Source organism: Trachymyrmex cornetzi, unplaced genomic scaffold, assembly GCF_001594075.2.
Source record: "Trachymyrmex cornetzi isolate Tcor2-1 unplaced genomic scaffold, Tcor1.1 scaffold797, whole genome shotgun sequence".
Classification (NCBI taxonomy): Eukaryota; Metazoa; Arthropoda; class Insecta; order Hymenoptera; family Formicidae; genus Trachymyrmex; species Trachymyrmex cornetzi.
The window spans coordinates 1,169,018-1,190,872 of NW_017300132.1; the positions used below are offsets into that span (position 1 = coordinate 1,169,018).

The 21,855-nt window shown below is 35.6% G+C and overlaps 1 protein-coding gene across 1 annotated transcript in view; it reads left to right on the forward strand.

Moving 5' to 3' along the window:
* The first annotated feature begins 6 nt into the window (after positions 1-6).
* Positions 7-21,855, forward strand: part of LOC108768445 (serine/threonine-protein phosphatase 2B catalytic subunit 2) — a 169,813-nt gene continuing 147,964 nt past the window's right edge. Inside the window, exon 1 of the mRNA XM_018518863.1 lies at positions 7-359. Coding sequence (XP_018374365.1) covers positions 308-359 — 52 coding nt within the window. The 5' untranslated portion in view covers positions 7-307. The remainder of the gene's footprint in view (positions 360-21,855) is intronic.

A 21,855-nucleotide genomic window follows, 5' to 3' on the forward strand; every position in this document is an offset into this window, starting at 1 on the left:
TAGCCGCTATCTCGCGCGAGTAACAAGCACGCGAGACAAGAGGGAGGAAGAGGAGGAGTGGACGACGACGAGGAGGAGGAGAAGGTGGAGGAGGACAAGAAGCAGAAGAAGAAGAGGAGAAGGTGGTGGAGGAGGGCGAGCGACGGTGCGAGAAAGAGGTGGAAGAAAGCGGAAAAGAAAATAACGGCGCGGACGGAGCGCGGGCGCGCGAGCGAGAGGGACAGCGCGAGAGGGACAGGCGAGCCTGCTGCTGAGCGAGAGAGTGTAGGAGTGTGAGGCGCCCGCTCGTCATTTATCCTAATACAGCATGACCTCCAACAATTCGCAGAAACTCCCCACGACGGACCGAGTGATCAAAAGTAAGCCAACAAGCGATTAGTTACGAATCGCGCGAGCGATGCGCGACCGCGAACGGAACGGCATGCTCTCTCTCTCTATCTCCCTCGCGATAATGCGAGTTAATGCGACGAGTGCGAATCACCCGTCTATGTACGTACATACTGTGCGTTAATGCAGTACGTGCAGCATGCATGGGTTCCGGTTTTTTTCCGGCTATCTCAGTCGGTAACGTCGCCATCGCTCGCGCTCCATTTCTTTACTTTTTTTTAAATCCATTTCTTCTCAATCTCAGATTTTATGAAGCCGACGTCCCTACAGTCTTGGCGAGACAATTTGCTCGTCCATAATTTTAGACTTGAATATCGCGAAGACCCGAAGAAAGATTCTCGCGCTTCTGCGAGGTAGAGGGGGGGAGGGGGGGAAGGAAATCATTTTGCCGGCTTCTAGCGTCGCGAGATTGCTCGCGAGGCTCACTTGCTCCGATCCGCTCGCGAGAAGCGGAGAAGAAGCGGAAGAATAGGCGCGTCAAAACACGCCGCGTGTCGTGCACGCGATTGATTTTCTGCCTGCTTGCCTGATCGGCGGCGCCATTTCTATCGACTTGGTCCGGCGATGGTCTCGCAAGAGTGGCACGGAAACCACCGGTGTGCGGTTACTCCGCGTGCGAGAAATCTTCATTACAAAGAGACAGAAAGAGGGAAAGAGGGAGATCGACTCGCATTCGCGGTCGGAGGCTCCGCGAGACTTTCGTCTCGGTCCAGCGGCCACTGGCTAACCTAACCTCCTAACCTCGCACGACGGCCAACCCCCGCCATCTTCCCCAGAGGTTTCGCCACCCTCCTCCCCCCAGAGGTCGCGCCGCTCGGTCAGCCTCGTTTCCGCGGGGTCGAGGAACGCGATACATCTTGAGAGCGTGCAACCGCCGCCGCCGCCGCCGCCGCCGCCGCCGCGCTTCTTTGCCTTCTCCGTCCCTGCGCTCTCGAACAGCTGATGCGTTACGTAGGCACGCATGCACGCACGCACGCATGCACACCAGACATGTATGTGTATATATATATATATATATATGTACGTATGTACGTGGAAGACGTGGGTGTGCGTGTGTGCATGCGTGCGTGCACGACCGACCGCGCGTTAAAGAGCGCCGTGACGCGAAGACGCCGGGCGTCCGGCGTTAAAGAGGCGATACCGAGGCATTTCTAGACGACTCCGAAAAGTCAAGTGTCTGCTTATAGACGTATGTACTTGTTGCTCGTCGCATATTCGGCGGCCGCGTTTTCCGAAGTATCGAGAGCGAGAATAAAGCTTGAGACACGATTGAAATCGGCTCTCTTTAATAAGTCATATCTAAACTTTAAATCCTAAGTTGTAAGAGATTTATCAGTCACAGAATATGAGAAGGACGGTCGACTATGGTTGGTCAATTTCTTACGGTTTAAGACTTATTGTCAGGTAGGTAATGGCTTGTTGTAGAAGGTCTAAAAAATACAGATAGGAGCAGGTATTGACAGATTTCAATATAATTTTGTGTAAATTAGAATACACGGTTTCTGATAGATTAAAAATTCTGTTTCCATTTTCTGTGTTCTTTAACTGCGCATTAAACCTAAAACTTCAGACAATTGAAAATCTTATACTGCCCTTTGTGAAGTACGAAAGCAAATTTTATTAACGATTTTAAGAGATACTTGTTTAATTTACACTGTTAGATTATCTTCTTCAGATATTTGTGTCTCTATTCCATATTCGATTCGATTTATCTGCGTTTCGTACAGTAACTAATCGACTTTGTCTTATTTGTATTTTCTATTTATAGTTTATTATTATTTTTATTCCTCTTTCTTAATTTTTCATACAATAGAAATGTTATATAATGGTATTTTTTTTTATTTCACATTTTATGGCTTTCTACACTTGTAATATTCTCGGGAGGGAATCATCCCAGGATGCAAAATAAATGATGAATCATTTATTCATTCATTCATGCAACGTGAAAAGGAAAAGAGAAAAAAATAATCTGTACAAGAAGTTCAGCTAAAAAGAACCTAAAAGGCCTAAAGCGAGAAGCACAGACTCTTCATAACGTATAACACATGAGGCATAAGAAATTCAAGCAATCAGAGTTCTTTATTTTATGGAAAGGAAGAAAAGGAAGGATTTTGATGGGTACACTTTCTTATGCATTACGTGTTATGTGTTATGCAAGAGTCTGTGCTCCCCGTCTTATGTTTCAAATTCGGCGCTACGATGGCCGTCTTCAGCAGAATATTTATTTTATGATTATTGGAAATTTTCTTGGCTCTCAGATAGGACTATTTTTCTAGATTTAAACGTATAATTCAATCTGCACGACGAAAATTTCTAATAGTTGCAAAATAAAAATTCTGCTGAACGTGACCGATAATGATGGGGCGAGGGAAGAAGAAAGGGGTGAAAAGGGTACCACGGTGTGTGTCACCGAGAACAAGCGCCAAAAACGAGACCGGTTTAGGACGCACAGGTGGCAACCTGGGGTCGTTGATCTGATCCTTCACCGAGTGGCGCTCCTGTATTTTCGCATGGTCTTTTCCTCCTCTCTTTTATGATTTTTCCTCGGTTTTTAACCTCCTCTCTCTTTTCTTTCTCTACGATCTAATCAAGCGGACGCCTCGTGTCTGCGACGTCACACTTCCGGCTTCCTATGATGTCAACGTGACGCTCCGATTCTCGAATAGATGAATATGGGTCACGAAATTGACGAAACGGAAGTGGACGCGCGCGTGTATGAACAGCTAAATATTTTAACATCACCGGGAGGTAGTCTTTTTAGTTTTTTTTTCTTTTCCTTTCGATGCGAGACCCAAGCTGCGCGCGATATAAATAATTATCTAATCACCCGTCTGACTTGACACTTCCAAACAGAGAGGCGAAGTAATATCAGTAATTTACGCGACTCCGTTTCTACGTCGCGCGTTTTACTTGCAACGTCACCTTGTTTCCGCCTTGAGTTTGTCTTAAAACGTCGATTTAACTGGAATCGTGAAATTAGTAGCATATCTCCGATGCCCGAGCGTTAGATAATGCCGATTATATAGATCAAGAGACAGATGTGTATTAAAATATGTAGCGTTAGGAGAAAAATATTTTGTATTTGTGATTATAATTACGTGGTAAAATAATTATAGTTAGGAGAGAGAGAGAAAACTCCAGTTTTATAATTATTACTACTGTAATAGTAATAGTAAATAGTTAAAACAATAATGATATTAGCAATAATAATTATATTTGTAGTTTTATACAAGAAAAATATATAGTTGGCATCGAAAATGTCCGTATATTATAGTCGCTATATATATTTTTTGATATATTTCTATAAAACAATGTTTTTATAGAATAGAATGTTGTATAAATATTATTCGCCCTTTATTTATATAATATTTATTATTAATAATATTGTGTATTTAGAGGGACAGAATTGTAAATATAATTATTATTATTATAAACATTATAGCACTAATACATATAAAAATGAAATTCCTAACTATAATTATTTTATCGTGCAATTATAATTACAAATACTATAATATATAATATTAGAAATTTAAAATGCCTATTACGGTCGAAGCTGGATCTTCATTGCTTTAAATAATTCAATCTTGAATTACTATATAATATATACACTATATATATATATACACACACTTGTATATATACCATATTGTAGTCTTTTCAGTTTTAAATTTCTAGTATTGATTGTGTTTCCCACATATGCGGTCTAAAATAAAGATTCTTAATATATAATATATTTTATAATTTATAGTCATTTTCGGTGTCAACCATATATTTTTTTGCTAGAAATTTAAAATGCCTACTACGGTCGAAGCTGGATCTTCATTGCTTTAAATAATTAAATCTTGAATTACTAATTATAAGGCCTCGGGGGTCTAATGGCTTAGGACGCTCGTACGGAATGCAAGAGATCCAGGTTCAAGTTCCGGCTGAGGTAATATTTTTCGCAATAAATTTATTAACAGTTTCAACATATTAACATCTTTCTAATAGCTTGATGATAGCATTAAGTTATTAAATTGCTTGTCAATTTAATTCGCGATTACTAGGGTAGTTTTAATTGCGTTTATAGTCCGGAAAAACAATTCGACGTGCAATTTGAAAAGAATACAATATGGTATATATGCAAGTATATATATAGTGTATATTAGGAATTCAAGATTGAATTATTTAAAACAATGAAGATCCAGCTTCGACCGTAATAGGCATTTTAAATTTCTAATATTGATTGTGTTTCTCACATATGCGGTCTAAAATAAAGATTTGATATATTTTTTGTATATAGAACTATAAATATAATTATTATTACTAACATACATTACAGCAATAATAACTATAAAAATGGGACTCGTAGTCATAATTATTTTACCATGCAATTATAATCACAAATATGATTTATGGTCATTTTTGTTATTAATTATATATTTATTTATAAAAATATAAATATAATTATTTATTATGACAGTAATAACTAGAAAAATGGAGCTCCCAATCATAATTATTTTACCATACAATTATATCACAAATACCGAACATTTCTCTCAGTATCAGGGTTGGCAAAAATCCACATTTTTTGAATAAAGTCCATGCCAGTGGTAAAAACCGGTATTTTCCGAAAAAAACCGGCAAAAAACTTGGTCTTTTCTATTAAAAATAATCAAATAAATTGATTTGATTATTTTGAGTAAAAATACATTAAGAGGAAGTCATAAGGGCCCTGTATGGGCTTGCTTTGAATCTTGTACAGTTGACAACATTATTAAGCAGAAATGTATTGCTTGTGGAACATTAGTTAGTGGAAAAGCTCCACGACTAAAACAACATCTTCAAAAGTGTAATAAGTTTGAAAAGAACGATGATGATAATTCAAGTAAAAGTGAATCATGCAGGAAGAGTAATGAATAAATCAAGTAAAAGAAGAGAGATGCATCGATACCGAATCACCTTCACGTTCTTATATTTTAAAGCAGCAGTTTTATAGTTTTTACCAGTTTATCATTCCAGTGGATAAACTCCGGACCGGTAAAATCCGGAATTTACCCTGGTTTTTTCCACCCACTGGATTTTTCCTGTCAACTCTGCTCAGTGTGAGAAGTTCGATCGTACCCTTTACAGAGTCTCAAACGGCAAACCGATTGATCGTGTTGTCTCTTCTAGAACAAGCGGTCGAGGATCGGTTATGGCGTTCGCCAAGGAAATCGTGTTTACTTTTCCTCCGCGATATCGGGGAAAGGTTGAGAAACGCTGAACGATGTGTACATTAGAGAGAAGGTCGTTTTAATTCGTGCCATTTAATGCGAGTATGCGAGAATCTCGAAATCATTTTAACGCGCGCTCATCATAATTATCTTACAAGGGGTGTGTAACTCTGTCGTCGCGCATACAGCGTGCTCTTTGTACGGGAATACTCGCGGCTGCGTAAATAATGTTTCACGGCCATAACTCATTGTCGCGACGTGAAAATGTCGTAATTCCTGGCGCGTCTCCAAGAACGCCCGCGGGTCTTCGGCAATCTTTAATCGTCAACTTTTTCACGCCTCGTTCTTCGTTTTTAACACGTTTTTCTCTTCCGGCAAGAGACGTTATTCGCGTTCCGTGCTTCGTTTTCTTTTCTCTCGCCTAATCATGGAGGTGATCCATAATCGCAAATCGCAATACCTCGTACGCGAACGCAGTAACGTCGTAATCTTCCGCGGTAAAATGCAACGTTTGTCTCGAGAAACGTTTCGCGCGAGCACGCTTCTAATCGTCCCACTCGAACGTGCTAAATCGTAAGGAACGATCTTCGAGCATGGCTTATCTCGACTTTCCTTTAAGACTGAATAAACGTAGTTTCCCGCCGATTGCCGCTTCGCTCGGTTATCCTTCCGCGTAACTTCGAAACGTCACCTGAACGAGCGAACTGCGCCTAGCTTCTTCCTGCAAATTTATTCTGCGAACGTATACTCGTAATTTCGAATGTTTCGCCGCCGACGAAATGCGAGGATACACGTATAGTTAAAATTCAGGTCGTCAACGCGTTTCAAGATGTTTGCGTTTGATATTATAAACCGCTTTTGCTTTAACTCTCGAGGGTGTAACCCCTTGTACATACGTACAATGCTTTAGCATTCTCGCAGCATCTTTGTACATTCTCTTTCTCTCTCTCTCTCTCTCCTTCTACGAGAGAGAATCGACGGAGAGCTTTCTCTTTCTCTCTCTCTCTTTCTCTCCAGCGATTGAAAATTAAATCACGTTTCAAATCGCGATAGTGTACCCTTTTAAACATTCTCGTCTTGGACAGATTTCGTCTGAATTTTGTACAATTGAACAGAAATCTTCTAGATCATCAGAACTTTTCCGCTCGCCGAGAACCGATCGGTTCGAATCACGATCGCATTCTATGACAATCGAAGGGGTACGGACGCGTCGTCGCTGAATGTTGTGAATTCTAGTTCGCTGTGACGAGTCTGCTCGGCTTGAGATTATTTTAGGAATCTGACGACACGACACGGTGCGAGGCGAGGCGTCGCGTCCGCGCCACGTCGTCAATTACGTTGCTCGCCGGTCGAGAGAACGAACGAGCGTTTTCTAGCGCGGACAATTACCGAATTTTAAAAGGCATCGTGTTACGTTATCCTCCGGCAGGATCTCGCGTTACCATGCCGTACACTATTTTTTCTTCCAGTCTAAGGGCCTGAGCACAATAGAGGAACAGGAATTAGATATTAAGATTTTAACCTATCAGAAACTGATTACATCGGAATACACGGTTTCTGATAGGTTGAAATCTTAATATCTAATTCTTGTTCCTCTATTGTGCGCAGGCCCTAATGATCTGTTTTCTGTCCCTGCACTAGACTGCTCTGGAACTCTCTTTCTCGCTTTAAATAAATATCAAACGTATTTCTATCTTACTTCAAGCTCCAAAAGTGTACACTAGTTCAGCCACAGAAAACAGATCTTAATTGTGACCGTTGTCGTCGCAAGGAGCGTCCTCGATGTTTATCCGCGCACCGGTAATGTCTCAACGATCGCCCCATTTTTTCTGCGTCGCGGAAATTTATTCGCGAGACCGCCGTTTGCGACGCCGACGCCGACGCCGCGACGTGATATGCACGAGACGCGCTTCGATCGCCCTGCAGAAAGAAAAATCTCTTAGCGTATAATTCTAGCTTAAGGATAAAATAAATATAAGAGTAAAACAATCTCTAAATTCTTTGGAATGGAATCTTACTCTAAAGAGTGAAAATTGAGACAGTCTTTGAGAAAGAGTGGCTCAGATTTCAATCTTTAAGAGTGATATTTCACTCTTCAGAGTGAGATTCACTCTAAAAGTTTTAGAGAGCACTTATTGAATCTCCGCAGTTTGTTTGTACGTAAATAACGTATTGATAAGACAATGAGGTATAATTCGTAAACAATTGAAATGTATTGTACGATTTCTCAAAAGAGGGGCGTAATTTTAATCTTGCTGACAAAATTTTTTATCTCACGCATCCAGAATTTCATAAAAAGAACCTTGAACTTATTGTCGGTTTACTTTTAGATAATGATTATCCTTTGGAATTTATATTTATATTTAAGACTATGAATATGAGAATAAAAAAGTTAATAAATACATTTAATTCCTCAAATAAAAAATCTAACAATGCTGCAATGAAAGAAAAAATAAAATGATTTTCCATTCCGTTTATAAAAGGCTTCTCGAATAAATTCAATAATTTCATTGGTATGTGTCATAAAGTTTCATTTTTCAGTTTGAACAAATTAAATAAATTTATTCGAGTACACAAAGATTCTTTACCATTCGAATCAACAAGGAATGTTGTTTATAAAATCAATTGTGGTGACTGCGATGCATCCTATGTGGGCCAAACGGATAGGAAACTTAAAACTTGAGATTTTGGATACTGAAAGATTTTATAATAAACGTCTATTGTCAGAAATGATGCATATAAAAAAACAAAAAAATTGGTTGAATTTGCAAAACGACACAGTTGCTTTAAGTCAGGCTTACATGGAGTTGCTTGAGAAATTATAAGAGTTGTCTTTTCATATAAATGAGACTTGTTGTTTTCCACCTACACCTTGGTGTGTTTCATATTTGAACGAAATGTTTTGAAGTATCTTTCATTATTTGACTGAACTTAGAACGGACAAGACACTCGTTGTTCTTCGAGATTTTTCATATTTAAATTTTAACAAGTTGACGAGTTTAGACATTGAGTTCTTTGTAAAATGTATAAGTTTACTCTGTATGGGAAGTGTGTGGATAACATGCGAGATGAGTTGATCATCATGTGAGTAGCCTTTATACAGTGTGCTAAAATGAATTTTTTATGTAAAAATTTTAGTTGGAGTTGCTCATCATCACTCAACTGTGTAACTGTTTGAGTATGGATCTCACATCAAGATTAGCCACGTCATTGCATGCATGGAGTTTGGAGATATTATTTTGCGATACAATATCTCTTCACGTTATGTGGATGGATGACTGATTTGCTGAAGATGACTCGAAGTCAGTCGACGAAGAGTCGAAACGTACGAGGTTGATATATGTATCAGATAATATATTTGATCAAGGTTGTAATTATCGCTTATTACATCCAGCGTTGACTCCTATAACCTTTTGATATTGCTATCATATATTGCTATATTTGATATATGCATTATTATTATTATCGAAATGTATTGTACTTACGAATAAGTTAACAAATTCATGCACTCATCAATGAATTTAACATTGCAAAAATTTCATGAATAAAAATTCGAGATATTTATAAATACAAAATTAGAATAGGGCTAATAATAATCTAGCGAATAACAACTTACAATTATATATTTAATAAAATAATTAATATAGAAGAAAGTGTTGAATGTTTCGGCTCAAATTGATCTTCAGTAACGTAGATACACGGGAAGAATTTTGCTGAAGTAATAATTTAGCTAAATACTGATCTGATCTAGAAAATAATTTTATTGGGCCATTCAAATAATTAGAACGCTCAAGCTGGTTGTTAAGTGTCGAAACTTTTTGTTGCGTTGCTCATCATGTTTGAGCGTCCTACATAATTATTTTGATTTAATAAAATTATTTTCAGATATGTGTTTATAGTTAAATTTTTAGATACTCTCTTTAGCAAAATTGTTCTTTTTGTATACGTAATATAAAGAAATAATCTCTGTATATTTCTTTATACTTTATATTGCATTGGTGATGTCACAAATTTGGGCGTTTAACTTTCTTATATACATATTAATTTTATTTATTATTTTATAAAATATAACTATTGCCTGTGCTAGATTTTTAGTAGTCCTCTTTTAATCTTGTATTTATTTCAACTTTAAGAGTCTTGTTTGTTCAAGATATTTATGAAAGTATAAGCCGTAAAACGTGAGTTTGACAAAGATTAAGTATCGTTCGCGTTCAATGAAAAAATTCTTTGGAGACTTGGCCTTGGTATTTTCTGCGCAGAACAATATAATCGATACACATTTCGCTTATTTACTACAACATAATTTAAAAAAACAAAGTTTTCCAGAAAATAATTAAATTAGATATTTTGAATCATAAAAATTTGTAACATTATTTTAAAATACAATTCTAATGTAATAATTTATTATAGAGGACTAAAATATTTTTTTAAGTATGTTCTTTTTTTATGTTTTCGTTCTTTTTTTATAAGCAACTAAAAATGATAATTTTTATGAGTTATGTCGTAGCAGATGAATGATATTTCTTTTAAAAATCAATTTTTATTGAGCAAGATGATAAACTCCTCCATCATAAAATAGCCCATCATATTAAAAGTATATATTTTTTATAAATCACATAAAATAATCTTGATAGAATATTATACGCAATACACGTTTCTCAATGCGCGAAGCACAATCTTGCGTATAACGTATGACATACGTCGTGGCGTTTCTTCTACACGAAGAAAAATAGCGCGTCATGATATTCTTGACCTGATGCATACTGATTGCATTAAATATGCGGAGTGTCCGTGTATTTCTGCTGCGCCCGTCATTTTATTTATTGATAAATAACTCGGCGCGTCGCCATGGAAGACAAGCATTTTTAAGTATTAGGCTGCATCCTGTGACTTTGTAGAATCTATATTTAATATTCATCCTTGAGACGATATCTGATCGGACTCCACGAGTGTAATACTTTTACGTTATGAGAGCAGATCATAATTCTTTGATTGTCTCGTTTACCGAGACCTTGAACTTTATTGAACGTATTTAATCAGTATCCCACAATCGGTTCAATTAGAAAAAAAGAAAATCAATTGCTCGCATCCTTCTGGTTAGAGACGCGTAGGCGACGCGATCTGCGAAGGGAACGACGTTACTCTTGAATCCCCAACGGATAATCGGTCGGAGTGCTCGTTAAAGTGAATTATAGACCCGGTGGAATTATCTTTAATTTGAAAAGCAGCTGGCGCAGTCTTCTAGTCTGTAGTTTCGCGATGACAGGTAGCGCATCTTTCACTTCACGACGATCATAAGATTTGAATTTTCTGATTGTCGTTAAGGAGAGCCCGTATGTGGCCTATACTTACATCCATGATTATCCTTTATTGTAAAGGAGAGTCCTTTCATTTTAGGTAGCTTTAGATTTGTTTATTTTTAAAAACTCAATTTTATTCTTTATTTTGATAATATTACGAGAAATTACTTTTTAATTAGCATTCCAATGTCTAGTGTCGCACTAACGAGCGAACGTATACGGAAACAACCGACAAATTTTGTTTTATGCAGAGGCATATATAGCCCAAGCAGAACAATAGTCACAGTAATGTTAAAACGATATCAAAATAAATCGTGATTAATTGGAAAGTGACTTTTATAAATCAAATTTGCAGCTATTTTGACGTCATTTTGATTATGGTGATTTGTGCTTTACTTGAGAATTATTATCTTAGATATACTGCGCAAGAAAATTTCAGAAATTAATGCGCAGACTTATGGCAGTCACAAACTAGTTTGGAAATATTTAGGAACAAAATCCTAAAATTTTCAAGTTTGTCCTTTATTTTCTCTGAGAAAATAAGGTCACCATACCTCTTACTGTAACTCTTAACGACTGTGTCGGTGTCATTAAATTGTCGTTGCGCAGATTTTATACGAGTATGATAAAAAAGGTGCACAGCAACAATTGAATGACACCTACACTGTCATTAACAGTTACAGAATAGGGGCGCAATATTCTGTAACTCTTAACGACAGTTCGTTATCGTTATATTGTCGTTGCTCAGCTTTTTTACCATATACGGTACATGCACAACAACAATATAACGATACCGACAGTGTCGTTAAAAGTTGCAGAATCAGGATACAGGGGCTTAATTCTCAAAAAATATTGCATACGAAGATACTATAATATACACAGAAAAAAAATTTTGGTATTTGTAACTATAATTACATGTTACTATTATGATTGTTACTGCTCTAGATAATGTTAATAATAATTATATTTATAGTTCTATCAATAAATATATATAATTAGCAAATGAAAAAAAAAATGCCTATAAATTAATATAATAGTAATTGTAACTATTTTTATATGGTAATAATAACTACAATTAATCATTTTCTGATTGCTAACTATATATTTGTTAATAGAACTACATTTACCATTATTACTAACATTATAGCAGTAATCATCATAATTACAATAACATGTAATTACAGTTACAAGTACTAAACATTTTTTGCTCAATATACGTTACGTGTATTATAGATTTCTCTAGTATTTTCGATATTTTTCGAAAATAAGGCCTCGGTTCTTTCCAACAAGTAGAAACGTAGGAATCCATCGTCGTAACGCGATCTACGACGATTACACTCGATTTATCACGCGTTATTCATGCGTTAAATTTGCCGCTCACACGCGATTATGACTTTGCGTATTTGCACACTCTTGTATGATATTTACAACAGTATATGTGCGTTGGAATATCGTGGTGGCATATTGTGATTGCTCGTTGGCCGCTGGTAATGTCTCGATGGCTTACGTGTTATTTGTGCTTCTTTGGTATCCAGTCCATTAGCTGTCTTTCGAGATAGTAATTTGCATAAGAACATTCGGAGATTGTCTAAACGAGCATTTCAAGCTGTCGACGTTTAAATGCAAGAATCTCAATTAAGGACTCGACGTATAATCAGATGAGATGTGACCCGCGTGAAACCATTTTTCTCGCTATTATACCCATTTTTCCCGAAAACTCCTCTGTACTCACATCTTTTTTCGTCCTCCCTTATACAGCCAGTAGAATAATATCGTAGATCATTTATTAGAATTGTTATGATATATACTGAGAAAAAGAAAGATTGCAAATTATCATAATTTTATTGTAATTTATAGTCGTTTTTGCAGTGCCAACTATATATTTTTTGATAAAACTAAATATAATTATCATAACTTTATTAATTTTTTTATTAATAATAAAAATAAATCTCTCCTATCATTATGTTATATCATCTGAACATTTAGTTAAAATTATTTCACTCAACGTTTGGTAGCTATAATCAAACTTTCTTTTAACATATCTTTTCCTTCTTTTTAATATATAACTTTTAATTTTAATATATAATAATTTTAATATATAACTTTTTTCGTATATATAAATATTTTTTTTAAAACTTTTAGTATATCTTTTCCTTCTTTTTAATATATAACTTTTAATTTTAATATATAATAATTTTAATATATAACTTTTTTCGTATATATAAATATTTTTTTTAAAGATGTTAAAGTATATATACGAATTACTTAATAATTTTTATTTATTTGTAAAAATAGTGAAAATTTATATAGGATACGAATGACCTATATTGTGTGTAGTAGAAGATTAGAATATCATCGTGTGTACTAAGGGTTAACTACGTTGTTTTCTTTCGTGGCTGTTCTCTTTCTGACGCCGATGAATGAACCTCGTGGCACAATGCGTTTATCTGAGAATTAATGACTCAAAGATTGCGAAATGTGCTTCAAGATCTCCTCCGTGCCGGCGCCGATCTTATCGCACTCTCGAGCTCAAGCATCGTCTGATTAGCGTTACAATGTGCGACACGCGTGCGTAACTGGCCGTAATCATCGACTCTGCATATTCTTCAGAATAAACATTGGAGTTTATATGTGCGATTAACACTACCGATCGCGAAATTATTCTTCCTCGATTTTTGCCAGCGATTTTCTTTCTGATTGCGATGCGTATTGAATTGGTTCAAAATTCTTCGAAGAATCTGAAGATACTTTTTCGCACAAGTTTAAGAATTTATTGAGCAATCGACACAATCGGCCTTTTGCTTACGTTTCTGCGACTTCTATGACATTTCAATTTCCATTAAATGGACGGAGCGCACGAGTCGGGATCATGATCTTCAATTAAATATTCCCTCATGAATTTTCGATGTCGACGATGCGGTCGATAACAGTCTTCCCACAATCCCTGTCACACATCGTTTGAATGTAACGATAACAATATTACTCTGTCTTATTCGAAGCCTCGCAAAATTTTATTTCGTATAGGAGCTAGTCTATAGCCAGATATTTACAGTCCGAGTTTATGAATATTTAGAATGTAGATATGCACCGTGTGCGACCCAGGAACGATTATTAGCTTTGCTTTTAATGATTTTCTTAGTTCTTTTTTAAATAGATATATCTGAACACATTATCACTGCAAATGTAATTTTTTTAGTATGAGTCGTGGAATATTATGCGTACTAAGCTAATTTTTCATCGATTATTCAAACAATAGCTTTAAAATTATTAATAATTCGACTTTAGAAATTGAAATATTAATTTCGATTTTAGTCCCTCCGTCTGTATTCCATTTGCATCTTTTTTGGAATAAGCGAAATTTCATTCTCAAATCTCACTTTCATTGGCTGCGTTTAGCAGAGAAAACTGATCAGGCAGCGCTCACTAACTCTTTAACATGGTTCCTACACTGCTGCTACCCAATATATTGTTAATTTAACTAAAACAATGGAGTTAAATAATTTAACTCAAGAAAATGTATTAAATTTGACCCAAATTTATTGTTTACCAAATGCATACGTTAATATGGTCAATGTTATTTTAAAACTGTTCACAGAATAGATTGATTTACATTTTGACACCACACATGGAAGTTAAAAATAATAAAATATTATTTAACTCCACACTGTTAAATCTAGTGTCAAATTTAACTTAATGTGAGCCGCCACTGCTCCTACTCAATCACATCGTTATTTTATACTAAAACAATGGTTACATTTGACACCGTACAGCGTCAATTTGATACTAGTATCAAATTTAACTATTGTTGGCAGTGGCGACTCGCGTTAGATTAAATTTGACATTATAGATTTAATAGTGCAAGGGATTAGATTATCATTGCTCCTTTGATATTTAACAATATATAGAAATGATAAAAAATATTTTTAATTCGACATAATTCGACATTGTGAATTTAACAGTGTTTACTACACTGTTAAATCTTATAGGGTCAAATTAACTTAATGTGAATCGCCACTGCTCCTATTCAATAATATCATTATTTTTTACTAAAACAATGGTTATATTTGATACTAAACAGTATCAATTTAACATTATATAGTGTCAAATTTAATTATCATTTTAGTAAAAAATAACGATATATTTAGTAGGAGCAGTGACGACTCACATTAGGTTAAATTTGACACTATAGATTTAACAGTGTATGGCGATGGTTCTGAATGTTCTGTATCGCTCGCTCAATCGCCGGGTCCCGTGCGACGCTGCGGCTCGTCGGTTTACGGCTGCTGGGTGGTGTGTAATAATAGACGCAAATTCTCATTTGGCCGGTCGGCCAACTACATTTGGCTCGGCCGCGGTCCACTGTTCGCTATGTGGCGGGTTCGGCTGGCCGGTGGCGAAATTTTTGTTTACGAAAGAATAAATAAACAAGGAACGGACCCGCGTTCGTCTGCTTGTTCACCCGGATCCTTTTTTTTTTACGACCGCTCGCGTGGTCCTTCGTTCTCTCTTTTCACCGTTGTCGAAGCACTAGGTCGGGCCGAGTTTTATTTTCGTGGACGACAAACCGGCTGAGTCGCGCAGCCGCTCTTTTGCGACTCGTTCTTCGTCTCTACACAGTATTTATGGAAAATTGTATACGTGGGAAGAATAAGAAAGACTCTTGAATTAATCTCGTGTCGTTATTATATTTCTTCATTTTATCGTACTTGTAAAAGTGAATCAGTGTATTATTATTGACTTCAGTGCTACAATTATAACTGATTCACTTTTAAGAGGTTATGATTTTTCGCAGACTCAAATGTTTCTACAGATTCAGTCTGTAGAAACCATAACTTCTAAAAATGAATCAGTGTATTATTACTAAAAACAGTAAATATTCGCTGATATTACAGTTATAAGTATAGCACCGAAGTCAATAATAATACACTGATCCACTTTTAGAGAGTAAACGTTATGAACGAGATATATACTTAACTAAAATGTTACTTTAACAAAAACCAGTTGTAGGTGCAACTTATATTTATCACTAGAAATATCGAAAGATCGTTTTTATTTTTCAGATTAATATCTATTATACTTTTTTTTTGCATAAAAGATAAAATTCTGAAATTTTTTATTTTTTAATAATTATATCGCGTATATTTAATGATATATTTGATGAAATATTTGATTTCTCTATTTCTCGTTACTTTCCTTATTTTTATAATAATTTATTCTTTTTAATGAGTAAGAAGCATACTTCTACAGTGTCAAAAAAATATCTTTGTTATGAGATCATTTAATAATCAAAGATTAATAATGATTTTCTGCCACGAGGATATTTCGTGACTAATCGATTTTTTCCGTTTTTACGCATGCATGTAACAACTGAACCGTGTAATTATTCTCCGTAATGTAATCAGTTATATAAACAAAATGCTAGACTTCTTAGGTATTATAAAAGAATTTGTTAAGTTCAAGCATGTTGTACATTAGATTTGTTTTTTATTGTTGCACTGGGCACGTATTATGGAATTGTTTGGAATGGATTCCAATCGGAATTGTTTAATTATTCCCTAGATTTCTATTGTGTTTTCTTTAGCGAAAACGGAATAACTCCAATTGGAATCCATTTCGAGTAATACGTACTGTAAACTAGATTAGAACTTTTTTTCTCATTTCCACCGAATTTCGAACATGTATTTATTTCACTTTAACATTTAAGTAAATACATAGGATGGCCACACAGCATCAGGTATAATTTTCTTTAAAACTTTATTCTGAAAAAGAAAAATAAAAAGCATTGTCTAGAAGTCTTAAAGTTACTTTTACATTTCTCTTTCATAAGGGTATAACTAACGTAAATTTAATTATAACATACTACATTGTTAGATATCTAATCTACACTGTTAGATATCAAAAGAGCAATAGTAACCCAATTCCTTGAATTAAGTAACATTTTTTGTTACTTTTAACTTCCATTTGTGTCAAATTGTAAATCAATTTATTTCTGTAATTGCTTTCGAAGCTAATAACGTTCATATAGTACATAGGTACTTAATAAATAATAAACTAAATTTGATGCTTTAATAATACTAATTTAGCTATAAAAAAACCAGACCTATTATTTCTCGTGGAATGGTACGTGAGGATGTTTGCACTTTTTTCAACCGCGATTATCTGCAGAATTCTTGGTAGATAGTGAATCAGACGCTGTCTCGTCTAGGCGCCACGACGGATAATTTGTTACTACATTTCGTTACAATGAGTACTGTATGATTCGCGCGAGGTTTCACGATAAACATTTACGGCACAACGATAATCCTGTAGGAAGTGCGGACGGCACATTGTAAACAAGTCGTGCGCAGCATCGCGGCGGGACGAAAGTGTGTAAACTGCTGTACAATACAATGCCGTCACGTACTCGAGCGTCGCGACGAGGTATGTCGAAGATTATCGAAGTCTCGCTGAAGTAGCTTCTCATCCCGGAAGTCTTACAAATTCTCGTGGGAAACGTAAACCATGCGTTCCCACGCATCAATTTCTTAATGGTTAACCTTTAAAGGGCAGGAGTCTATTTTTAAAACTTTACGGCTTTTTCATAGTATTTGTGTTACAATTAATGATTTTATTGTATTCTTTACCTAAAAATATGATAATAAGTCTGTTCGCGTTTGATTGCATTTTTTGTACTCAATATCTTCGCTTTTTCTCTTTTCAACGTCCGAATATATATTTATCTCGTTTTAAGTACAATAATTTTAGGAAATTTCAAGCAACGCGAATAAATTGTTTCGCGCAGCACCACTATATAGTGGCTTTCCCTTATCTTGTAAAGGTTAAAGGATAAACGTATTCTGCTTTCCTTGATTCCTTGATCCATTCGAAACCGATTCTTCCGAATCAATCCTTTTTAGGAATACTTGGCGGAACTGTAATCTTTTTTCAAGATTTATTGTCTAAATCTTGATGTCTAAGATATTTAATGTTAAAGTGTATTTAACGTTATATTTATTTATATACGAAGGAAGAGACTTGAGATATTACGCACACGAGGTTAAGCATTCGCACCTCCACCCCGCCAATTAACCCTCGTAATTTCCAGGAGTATAATTATACGGTAGGCGTTGCTTCAGACATATTGTCGTTTGCAAACCCCGACGCGTTCGACATTTTGCAGAACATGAACGAAGGACTGGCTTCTGTTACGCATACATAAATAAATTGGCGGTTTGGGATGAGAGCGGGCAGGAAATTAAAACCCTCAATTAGTGCAACCTTGTAACCTTGTCAGCGAGTTTCTCCTACGGAGATCGATACGACTGTATATGTACATATATACAGGGTGTCTAGTAAAAACCGTAACAATATTTAGATCCGTTTTCATAATATATGGTATATAATTATGTAAAGATTAAAGGTTACCAAGAAATTCATGAATGAATTTCACTGATGAATCTTTTGGTAACCTTTAACCTTCAGATAACCATATAGTGTGAAAAGGACCTTAAGGGTAGATAAATTCCTGAAATTATTTTGATACGAGAATCCTCTAATACCAAAATGTCGAGAGGCTGTAATAGTTTTTGAATTATTTAAATATTTAAAGTTAGTGGATCTCTCTCTCTCTCTCTCTCTCTCTCTCATATCGTTTAAAGTTTACACGTTTAGTACCCCGATTGTGTAACTTATAGGTGGATATTTATAGTCTGTTCTTATTTCAAGATCGTTTTAAGTAATGTCTTAAGATGCTAATACGGTTATGATTAGCTTATGACATTTTAAGACTGTACTTAAGACGTTCTTAAATACAAGAATTGCGACCATGAAAGCCGGTCTTTATGACAGTTTAGTATCATGGTGTGATTAGCATTTTGCGTTGCACCATACCTAAATGCGTGAACTTTAAACGGTATGATTCGCTAACTTTAAATGCTTATAATTAAATAACTATTACAGATTCGTTATTTTGATATTAGGATTTTCGTCTCAAAATGATCTTAGGAATATCAAATTCTTAAAACGTGACTCTACACGGTCAATATTATTGATCAGTATTTATTGACCGTGTGACGTTATCTTTAGCATTATTACGGTCTTTACTGAACACCCTATATATGTATATATCGGAAAGTAGCGCGTTTATCTTGTCAAATCCTGTTAACACTACTGAGAGCAAATCGACTCTTTATTTAATCGTGTTATTCGGTCATTTTACGCTGAGAGAAAATAATTAGTTAGTGTAAGGATTATCGGGGAAAAACTACATGGCAATAATATCGATACCTGTGATACCTCTTTCTGATTTCTCTCTCGCATAGCTTACCCGATTACTTTTCAAACACGCAAATCCGCAGCTCATAACTGCTGCTAGTCCAGTAAAACCAATCTCCGATCTGGCAGGGATAAAAATCACGCGTGAAACGAGCGAATCGCGAAATTAGAACGTTCTGTATATATATGCCGGAAATAAAATTTTATATTTACGAGATGATTAAACTGGATTAGTCGATTCAGCTCTACTCTCGCCGCGGTGAATGAACTTTAATCCTGGCCGTGAGACTCGATTTTTTTTATTCGGAGCCGCTTTGCAGAACAGGTTTTTTTTCTCTCATAGAAACGACGCAAAGGGAGAGTGTCGCGGTGAATTTATGTAGGTAACTCGATCGATGCCGGTCGTCCGTTCTGGATTTTTGACTTCTATTCGGATTTCCGGCTGAGGAGCGGACTCTAATTCGCGCGACCTCGCGCAAATCTGGCCACGTGGAGGGGAAGGTCATACCTTCATTTAGCGTACCGTCTTCTTCGCAACGAAACCAGGTCAGCCGACGAAGGGCACACGAATTCATTACGTGGCCCGCTTTTCGATCCACGGAATATCTGATCGAAGGCAACTATCCGACTGGCAGAATCCGTTTTTTTTTTCACTTTTTCCATGGTTGGCTTTTAACCCGCTTTTACAATACGTATTCGATGCGTCCAAAATGCGGAAGGGAGGAGAGAAATAAATAATGACCGTTCATTTACGTGTCTTGAACCGGAAATAATTTGTTCACCGTCTTATTTTGTCCTCAAATAAGAAGAGCCAAGGTTCAGCAAACTTACGATTTGGATATTTCATTAGGAAGGATCCCGATGAAAGGAAGAAGTATAACGAGCACATCTCTCTCGCTAATTAATTTTATTAGCATATTTTATTTACTCTGTGTGCTAATAAATTGTAATTATGCAGAAGTATAAAGTGCGACGGTTCGATTATACAGAAAGAAAGGTTTTGTAAATCTAAAAACTTAGCTAGATTAGAAAATAATTCTATTTGGACTATCAAAATAATTATATATGACGCTCAAACTATTTGCCAGAATGTTAAAATTTTTTGCAATATTGTCATTAATGCTTTAAAAGACGAGGGTCCATTTAAAAAATTTTTTATTTTTCTAAATAAGACTTTATAATTCGTCATTTCATTGCATTTTTTGTCTTAAAATATAGCACTGTTTCAGTCTCTCTCTCTCTCTCTCTCTCTCTCTCTCTCTCTCTCCTATTTTATAAAGGTCCTACATAATTATTTTGATGGTCCAACAAAATTATTATTTTTCTATCAGATCAGTTAATTAAATTTTTGAATACTTTAGCAAAATTGTTTCTTTCATCGTATACATTTAACGATGTTAGTATAACGACGGAACGTCAAATAATTAATAATTAAGGAAATGAACGAAACCATTGATTGTCTTCTCGATGCATCTTTTGCCACCTCTTGTGCGAAATTAGTCTCGTAGAAATTAGCTTCGTGTTCGAAGGAAACACGGATATCTGACGATCGCGGGTCAATGGGCCCTGCGAACGAGCGAATGAGGGTTGCTTCCTTTCTACCTTGGCAATTATCGGAAAAGTGGCGACGGTACCCTTAAACGATTTGAGAGGACGATGAATTGATTTCTCGTATATTATTTTCTTCATTTTCGTGCGTTTCCCTCGCTTCAACGTTGAATAAATAACGGCTAGCCCGTTTGCGTTTTCTACCTCTTTTCGTCGCCTGTCGGCGCGTTTGCCGCAATTTGTGATTGCACCGTAGATTCCCGGAGCACAGGTAGGCACTAACGAACTAATTGTTCCATGTTATTTTCTTCACTGCACCGAACTCTTCTGTTCTCTACTCTGCAGTCTGATCATCCTATTCTGCAACGGTGACATTTGAATTTGAATTAATTCTTGACACATCTGTATAGTTTCTTTCCCGTATCTCTAAAATCTGAGATGCAATTGAAAAGCACAGACAGTAAGGACACAGAATAACAGATTTCAACCTATCAGAAACCGTGCATTGGAAAACGAGTCGTTTTAATTGGAATTCTGATTGAAAATGGACAAATCAGAATTTTCTGGTTGAATCTATTATAATTCTTTCTCTATTTTACTGACTATATATCTGACTGCGATAATTACTTTAATTTCTGTGTAACATTCATCTGTATCATTTTGTAATTATCGAGGATCTAAAAGCGTGCAGTTGAAATTAATTTTCATATTTAATAAAGAATTTGAATTTACACATGAATATCTAATGTTGGCTTTGATTGGCATTTTTACTTTTATGTATTATAATTCTATTAAGAAAAATAATTCTATTTTCAATTAAAGCAGATTTTAATGCTTGAGTATTTTAGTGTGAATTTATATACATATCCAATTCTGTAAATCCTACGATGAAATGTTTTTTAGACTTGAAATACAGTCATGGATGGAACTAGAGTAATAATATCACATATTAAATTGGCAAGCAAAATTTAATAATTTTTAGTACTAATGAGCATCTTATTAGGATATTAATAATTTGTTGTTAATATTAATAATAATAAGAATCTTTTAAAAACTGCGAATAATTTATTGCGAAGTATCACCTCGGCTAAAATTCAAACCTGGATTTTCCGTATGAACGTTCTCCCAATTTGACCACCGAAACTTTGGCAATATTTATCGCAATAACC